The sequence below is a fragment of the Ostrinia furnacalis genome, unplaced genomic scaffold (genome assembly GCF_004193835.3).
Source record: "Ostrinia furnacalis isolate ACB-3 unplaced genomic scaffold, ASM419383v2 OfSCF5444, whole genome shotgun sequence".
NCBI lineage: Eukaryota > Metazoa > Arthropoda > Insecta > Lepidoptera > Crambidae > Ostrinia > Ostrinia furnacalis.
In genome coordinates this window covers 423,675-432,992 of record NW_021135683.1, presented here as the reverse complement: position 1 = coordinate 432,992, position 9,318 = coordinate 423,675, and the positions used below count along the sequence as shown (strand labels likewise).

The following is a 9,318-nucleotide window of genomic DNA, read 5'->3' as shown; positions in this document are numbered from 1 at the left end:
CACATAGTCGAGTAATAATGGGAAAGACATTCAAGTCATGCCCGAGAGTGTCCGTTCAAGCGAAGTTGATACACCGACTTCGCTTAAACGACTACTAACTGAACGATATGGTGTGAATTTATTATTGGCTTCATCCTCGGATTGAACACCGGAAAACTAAATTTAGAATCATTTTGTTACTAGTAGGTACTAGTACGTACTCGTATGAGTACCTACTTGTCATGCTCGCCTTCTGATGTCGTTATATACTTTCGAATACACCAATATTTGTATCTGTCTGTAGTCATTTTATAAGTATTCGGATTTCCTAGTAAATGTGGTGACTGAATAAATTCCCTTTATATAAGAATTAGCCCATAAATTGTCGCAGCTCAAAGTCAAACGTTAGAAGAATTGGTCTGTCAATCATCTATCCGATCCAACAAAAACGCTCAAAGTCCTAATCTTCAAAGAAAAAAATTGGTCCAAATATAATTGAACAGCGCCCACGTATTATCTACTTTGATCATTATAGTAAAGTGTGTTTGTTGGTGATAGTTTTTTTCCTAGTGAACCGGATGGGGAGGAAGCGTCTTTTCTTCTTGGTGCCGAGCTGGAGGAGGAATCTTCGGACCTCGGCCCACGTGGCGGCGTCGGCGGCGTCGTCGACCCCCGACACGAACCCGCTCTCTGGCCTGGAGAGAGCGGGTGCGTTGGAGGGCAGAAGAGAGAACCACCGGTCAATCTTGGCGCTCGATGACAGCTGTTGACAATGGGAGATAACATTATTTATTAAATAAGCTAGCTAATTATCTAGAAGCACATGATATTAGGTTCAGGAAATTGTAATTCATAGCGACCCTTTTTTACCAATTAAACTTGAATTAGAATTGACTCTAGTAAAGTTAGCGTTAAATAACTTGTGACACCCAAAGTAGCCAAAAAGTTCGCAACACGTTTTTGTTACAATTGGAATATGGTTCTTAGGCTAAGTTGCACCATCTTACTTTAACTTTGACAAACGTTAAAAATCTGTCAAACTCCATACAAAAACACCGGTTATCGTCATAGGTATGGTCAAGGTTAGGTGGTGCAACTCAGGCTTAGTGTTGTATTTGGCCACTTTGGTGTCACGAACATAGCTGGGCATTAACTCGTTAATCCGTTAATCGTTAATTAACGAAGTTAACATTTCTATTAACGGATTAACTTTTAAGTTAACTTTAAAAAATGTTAACGGACTCGTTAACTTCCGTTAAATTATCCTAAGTCCGTTAATCGTTAATCCAGTACCTACTATTTACCAAAAAGATACAGCAGGCACGCTGAAAAACACTAGAATAAAAATTAGCCAAGTGCGTGTCGTGCCACGCGCAGTGTAGGGTTCCGTAGTTGTCCGTCATTAACACAATATATTTCAGAAGCAAGCAATTACTTCATCTAAAGTCACTTTTAATATTTTCTTCTAAGGAATTTTCACTAGTTAAGGAATTTTATAATACATGAGTTAAATGACTATTACTCTTAATCTAACTGATGTATCTTAACCGCTACAGTTTTCCTTGAAAGTTCATGAAAAGCAGTATCTTTACGAATTTTACTAGATTTTTAAAGCCAACAGTTTAGTTTGGGTTTGTTAGTATGTGTGGGACAAATCTTGCAACTGATTTTAAGACCAGTTCTCAACCGATAGAGCTGAATTTTGGTACACTTATGTAAGTACGATGAAAATGCAATGTTATGGTACCATTAAGCTGGTCTGATGATGGAGTCAGGAGGTGGGCATAGGAACTCCTAAATGAAACAGCGGCATCGCATCTAATTTGGGTTCGTTGGATTTGTCTTTTCGAGCACTTTGGTGCTAAATTGTATTGTAATTAAACCAAGGCTCTGAGATTGAGATACTATAGACTAAGAGCTGGTGAAGGCCAGACCTACGTCATTTTATAAAAGCTGAAAATTTGTCAGCGTATGCTCCCAATACAGGTTAGAATGTTGGTGGATTATGAAGTTTGGGTCATCGTTGCTTTGGCACCTATCCTAAAAAAACTGTCTGGCAAGGAGTTGGAACTGTCAAAACTGTGCGGCTGATGAACTTCTAATCATTGCCCAAATATTATACATAAAAATCAGAATTTATGGTACCTATAACGTAAGAAGAATTACAGTCTATTGAATATGTTACGGTTAAAGTGATAAATGTGAAAATTATGAATAATCGCCGGTTATTATGAATAATTACCACATGATTTGGTAAATGTGATTAATATGAGATCATTTATGTGTGTATAAAATTAAATAGGCGGCTAGGGCCACCCCCGCCGCACTTTAACCTATTATTCACTTTAAATCAAAACAATGTGTTATAGGCATTATGGTAATGTTACGCAAGAAACAGTCCAAACTCATTTTGCCAAATTATATTAAAATATGATATCAAAACGTTTAAAGTGTGAGGCTGTACATGAGCGCTGTACACGAGCCGGTGTTCTATTTTATGATATTCGTTGGTACTAAGGATACATTATGAAATAATCACTGATAATCGATGAATGAATATCACTTTCACTTCGCCTGTCGGTAATTATTCATAATAACCGGAGATTATTCATAATTTTCAATTCATCACATTAACCGTAACAAATATACAGAAAAAGCCACCGTAAAAGTTAGGCTTACGTTATACCATAAAAGCTGATTTGCTTTCGAAATGATTTGAACCTTGCATATAATTACTTTTTCGTTTTAAACATGGTGTTAACGGATTAACGATTAACGTTAACTTGCGTTAAATCTTACTAAATGTAACGTTTTAACGTTTAACGAAGTTAATTTTTTTATTAACGGTTTAACGATTAACGAAGTTAACTATTTGATTAACGGTGCCCAGCTATGACTATTTCAAACAAATGACAAATAATGTGTACAGTGTAGGTAACCCATGCTAATCTTATTTATATATTGAAATAAATATATTTGTATGTGTTAAAAATTAATACCAGTAATCTAGATAGAAATGTTTCAAACCAAATGCATGTGTAAATTTATTTATTTTCTGTAATTGAAAAACATAGCAGTTATGATAGCAGTTTAGTACAGATAGCATATGAAAATAAGTTTTACTTAATAAGCCTAAAAGATTTCACTGCTAATTTAATATTGAAAAGGCAGAACACTATACTTACAACTAAAAATTAAAAAGCGTTATTATAACAAATATGTTTTGAATCAGTTTGTCTCCTTGTAATATTTAAAATTGCTAACAAAAGTGTTAATTTTATTTAACTTATTTATAGCTATGAGCGTCGCAAGATTATAGACAAGATATCCTCTCACATCGACTCGAAGAAAGCGAGCAAACTAGCCGACAAAGTGCTCGCACTCGCTCAAGAACTAGTCTCATCGTCAAAAAGTCACAAACGAAAACACGAGCCTGAACGTGAGAAGGACTCGAAGAAATCCAGACACGATGACAAAGAGAAAGACCGTCATGATGATAGAGACAAGCATGAAGACAGAGACAAGGATAGGCATGAGGAGAAAGACAAGGAAAAAGATAAAAAAATAGGGAACGGTATTGAGACGTTACCGCTGCCAGCGGCTTTGCCGGAAGGAGAGACCGTTGGGTCTAAGATTGCTGTGTTAAGCGCTGACAGGATCAAGGTTAGTTTATCCTTTTACTTATTTATTGTTCCTAAAACATTGCTAAACGCTGTCTTTAATTTGATTTTGTTGAGACGGAAAAGAAAAAGTCCTTTGCCATGGAAATAGAAATCGTTCACCTATACGCATCCAAGGAAAATTCTGCATTCTCGCGGTTGCCAGCGCTTTTTCAAAGTATTATATTAACTTTGCGCATTTTTGTGATCTTACGTAAGATCTATCAAGACCATGTCTTAATTTTTCTTAAAAGAAAGGAAGGAGCTTTCTTTTAAGAAAAAATAAGACATGGTCGACCCCCCTCCTCCTCTAAATCGTCTTACGTAATAACTGAAAGGCCCCAATCAGAGGTGGAATTGTGTAAAGCAATCGTAATCATTTGACAGTTCATAACGTACGATAAAGTCAGTTAATGCAGGGGGTGCATGGAGGCAGAGGAAACACCGCAGCATGTGCTCATGGAGTGCAGTAGCGTGGAAGAACAACGGGCTCAATTTCTTCGATCACCATCGTCGCTACAGGAGGCCTGCAGCAGCCTAGACGGGCTGCTCGCCTTCTGGGGGGATCTGGGGTGGTTGGAGTAGGAAGATAAACCACAAATCGCGCACAATGGCCCAATCATGAGGCTAAGTGCGGTATTCGATTGCCCTGCAAAACTAACTAACTAACTAAAGTCAGTTAAACAAAGCGTTTGACAGAATAATCGTACGTAATGAACTGTCAAATGATAACGTTCGTTCGTTCGTTCGTTTCAGCCGAAAGACGTCCACTGCTGGACAAAGGCCTCCCCCAAGGATTTCCACAAAGACCGGTCCTGCGCCGCTTGCATCCAGGTACTTCCCGCGACCTTCACCAGATCGTCGGTCCACCTAGTGGGAGGCCTGCCCACGCTACGTCTTCCAGCTCGTGGTCGCCACTCAAGAACTTGATACCGATTACCAAGAACAAATGATAACGATTGCTTTACAAAATTCCACCTCTGAGCTATAAATGAAAAGAAACTCCATTAATATCCAGTTTCCTTCCAGCTAATGATGGCCAACGCACAAAAAGAGATCGAAGAGCGTAAACGCGCGCTCGTCGCGCTTAAAGGCGAGAAACAGAACGTGACGACCGCGGCGCAGACCGCGCAGCAGATTAAGGTTCAGATGCAACAGCAGAACGCCATCCCACCGCCGAGCGTTATTAAACCCATGCTTTATTCTAAACCTGGTAAGCCATGCTACTGTCATATAAGAATAAAGAATATTTAAAAAAAAATACACTTTAGTTACGTAGGTATACTAATAGGATTTCAGTTGACTTACTAAAGCGCGGTCTGGAGCACGTAGAATTTTGTCCAATGACCCCAAGCTACCCATCCTTATCGCTCGCGCGTAATTATGTTGCTGTCGCGACTGTGCGACGGGCGCCCGCAGTGAGTGTGCGAGTGCGACGCGCTTGGGGTCATTGGACAAAATTCTACGTGCTCACAGACTGGGCTTTAGTAGTCCCCAAACTAGGTAGTCCTGTCTTTTGGATATAGACACGCAGTAGCGTGACAAGCCAAGTTCAAGTAACAGAACTGGCGAGCAGCACTGTGTTAATATTACACGAACGATTTGGAGCCACTTTTGACCCCTCATAACTACATACTATTTCTGTGGCGACATCTACGATACGCCACTACTAACTAGTGTACCAATAGATGGCGCTGTTACGACTTCACTATGGCATACACCACCGCGCGTACAATCCTGCCTCGCGGTGTCGGAAATGGTGTAAATTGGACCTTGGTCCTCAAGCACAACACCCGCTCGGAAGTAAGCACTAACACCTTAACTTCCTTATTGTGGTCGATCCTTCGTATCCCACAATTTATTTATAATTACTATCAAGTTATTTAGTCTGTCTATGTGTAGTTCAACAAGTGGAATATATCATAGGTAAGCCTATGATATATTCCAGTCTGTGATCGTAAAGGAGCTTATCAACTCTGAAAGGGATCAACACCGTATCGCCTTTCGCGAGCTGTCAACTCAGGCGAGGGTTTACGTTACGGTTATACTCCCTTCATCGTCGTCATTTCAGCCACAGGACGTCCACTGCTGAACATAGGCCTCCCCCAATGACTTCCACATCGGTTGGTAGCGGCCTGCATCCAGCACCATATAAGGTCGTCGGTTCACCTTGTGAATTAGATCAGAGAGGGTTATTTTCTTGCAGTGGGCACTAAATGACCTGATGATAAAGCAAAGATTGTAACCATTGGAATTTTTTTCAGTGACTCCAATATCGGCTGAAGAGCTTGAAAAGCAGAGGAAGATAGCTGAACTGCAGGCCAGGATACAGAGGAAACTAGCTGGTATGTATCTTCACATACAGTACAGAAATTAATCCTTTTTGTCCTAAAAGATATTAAAACTAAGGTCAACATCAACAACAAGCGACCGACTTTAGGTATAGATTGTTTCATCGACTAGGCCGCGCCCCAGCAATGTCTGGTCCCGGTCGCGCGGGGTGCGGGGAGTGTGGTCCGAGCAATCCGTAAGGCATTACTGTAGTGTGCGTGTGCACTCATGGAGCATTTAGCGTGTACCGATAACACTCAAACATTAACGAAGAATGGTGGGGCGCGTCTTCGTGGATGAAACGATCTATAATGCTATAAGCGTTAGTTCGCGAGCGAGACAGTAGACATAGACCTAAATGCTGATTTACATGTATTAAGTAGTTAAGTAGGTCTGTAGGTAACATAATTTTAAGCGATTAAATTGGATGTAAACAGTACTAGCTTCTTAAAATTTAGTTGACAACTAGATTTTAACTTGCAACTTACTACTTAATTATGTGTTTACACGCAATTAATCACTTAAAATTAAGTTACCTACTTATCTACTTAACACGTGTAAATCAGCCTTAAGTGAAGTAACGGTCGCGGTCTCATGCCCGTTTTCACCATCAATCCCAAATTTTTAAGTGACCCCTATGGTAACACATAACAGGCATTTTGTTTTCTTAGGGGTCACTTAAAAATTAGAGATTGATGGTGAAAACGGGCATCAGTCTCTTGTTTGACTTTAGTTAAATTTAGTAATACGTAATACCAAAGTATATTCTATGTGTTTCTGTCACCAGGTGGCGCTTTAGCAAACACGGGCAGTGGCCCGGCGCCGCTAATTCTGGACCGGGAGGGGCGCACCATAGATATGAGCGGCAAGAGAGTGCAATTGACACATGTTGCGCCTACGCTTANAGCTATGGTCACGAACTACATATTTGAACAAAATCAAAAATATTTATTCAGTTTAGACCACAAGTGGCACTTATGAACGTCAAAATGTAAATAATAAAAAAGAAAAGGTAGCCCTTATGGGGCACTTTACATGTCTCCTTATCTTTTGGGCCCTACCAGCGCTTTGAGACAAACATATGGCAAGTGCTGAGAAGAAACGCCGGAACAAACCCAGTCACCACTTATTGCCAGGAATTATCTAACGATAAGAATAGCCAAATTTAAGTACATCAAATATGTGCAGACTGAACTGACCACGCATCCTTGTCATCAATATAGTCTCGAACCTTGTAGTACCCTTTGGACATAAGGGTACCTATTTTTTATATGTATCTTAAATTTGTTTATTGGCAATTCGACAAGGTTGTGTGGTATTTTGTTAAATATGGTAATACATTTCCCCAAGAATGAATTACCTATTTTATGCAACAAAGTCTTTCGAAATAGGTAAGTACTTACGCAATACATTCCTAATCATCAGCAGAAATTTTAATCATCAGCTATAGTTACTCGAGGATAGGTATACTTAATAACTGCTTAAATGAAATTTAGTATCACGTTGAAGGAATGAAAGCGTGCCTCAGCGTTTTTCACGGGTTTGCCTAAGTGGTTTGGGATTTTACTCACGTTCCGAGACATAGATTGTGAGCGTGTTAGGGCGTGAGTTCGCATTAGTAAGTGCAGCTGGTATTTATTTGAGGGAAGGAGGTGGAATATCAGTATTGATGGAATGTTTCACGAATCACGATACAAGATTGGCACAGGATGTGCCAATCTTGCATCGTGCAAGACTTTGCAAGATTGGCACATCCTTAAAACTGAACTGCAAAGAAAGAGGGTCGGTTAGAAAATCTCCAATATCTTCAAAAGTATGCTACGTAGCTATATGAAATAAAGAGCAAAATAATTTCAGCTTTTCATTTTTAACCCGGCGCCAATGACGTGAAAATAATTGCAAAGACGATGACCCTGGGTCATATTGACCCACATTTCATCGATCATTTTTCAGGAAATGTTACAAGTAATCTTAAATTTAATTACTGTCTATGAATGTAGGGTTTTTTACTGAGCTAATAAAACAAAAACAAAACGAATACATGAAATGAATAATTTTTTATGAATTTTTAAACAAAACATGAAAAAATCATGTATAGAAACACATTTGAGTCTATATTTTTTGTTTTTGGTAAAGATTTTTAGTATTAATAGGAATCAACAATGTTATATAGTGAAAAAGAGATAAAATCAACTTTTTATATGCAAATACAATGAGATCAGTCTTCTACTTCATCATTCAGAGTCATGGAACTGCTGCAACTGGTGCAGTATGTAATCAAATGGTCTGGGCATGTAAATGTGACATGACGCACTTGCCGGCGTCGTACTAATGCAAGTTCGAGATTATCCGAAGACTGAGTCCACATTACTTGCGTCTTTTTCACAATTGTTGCATTTGTTGCCATTTCTAAGTTCTGGCTATTACAGCCTGAAATTCTTCAATCTCGGAATCCGACTCTTCTAGCAACGCTTCATCCTTGCTGGGTCATTTAACAGAGACATTTTGACTAAAACTTAAAAAAGAACAACATAAGCTAGCATTAAACACAAAATAAGCGAATAAAAGTAAGTCACAAAATCACCGCGCCACCGATGACGCCGGGTCATAATGACCCGTTTTTATTTGAAGCCTGTGTATCTCGCTACGCAAGCGGAGTCACAATGAGTTAACTAACGGAATGGACTTAGGGAGGTTCTATCTCCAGCTATACGAACGCTCGAACCACAAAATGGACACAAAAAAAAATTATGAACGTTTGAAAATGCCTCGGGTCAATATGACCCAGCGTCATTGACGCCGGGTTAATAAATGTAAAATAAATAAAAATGTATTTTTCCAGTATGTTTTGTTTATAAGGTTATTTGTTTAATTTATATTATTAGGTTACTTTTGAAGATAAAGAAGATTTTCTAACAGAACCTTTTTCTTTGCGGTCCAGTGTATTTAGTTAATGTAAGTATGTACCTGAGTAGTAAGGCTGGACAAAGTGGACATTAGTCCACTAGCAACAGGAGCTATTAGGCTCCTGTTTCCGATTGCAAAGCTCTTGTAGAGGTATTCTAGTCTCTCACAGGGAAAGTGTTAACTTCACGAGTATTCATGCAAAGGTTATAAATGTAAAAACATTCCACCAGCTCGCACTAAGCGTTTCGATGACTCTTTTATAAGGGAATTTGCTGCTTGCTGCTGTCTTTCCTGAACACTATAATCCGGGCCTTTTCAAGGCGAGAGTGAATAGGCACTTACAGGGCAGATACCTATGTACCATCCTAGACTACATCTGTCATATACCTGCCTTGTCCTGCATAAAAAAAAAAAAACACTTGTGTGGCGTTCGATTATTTTA

General features: G+C 39.2%; 1 protein-coding gene across 1 annotated transcript; it reads left to right on the top strand.

The window, feature by feature from the left end:
• Positions 1–557: 557 nt before the first annotated feature.
• LOC114361186 (U4/U6 small nuclear ribonucleoprotein Prp3-like) lies at positions 558–8,301 on the top strand. The gene is made up of 6 exons (XM_028316154.1): positions 558–718; positions 3,276–3,642; positions 4,668–4,851; positions 5,903–5,983; positions 6,757–6,881; positions 8,212–8,301. The coding sequence occupies exons 1-6, from the start codon at positions 558–560 to the stop codon at positions 8,299–8,301; spliced, it is 1,008 nt and encodes a 335-aa protein (XP_028171955.1).
• Positions 8,302–9,318: the final 1,017 nt, after the last annotated feature.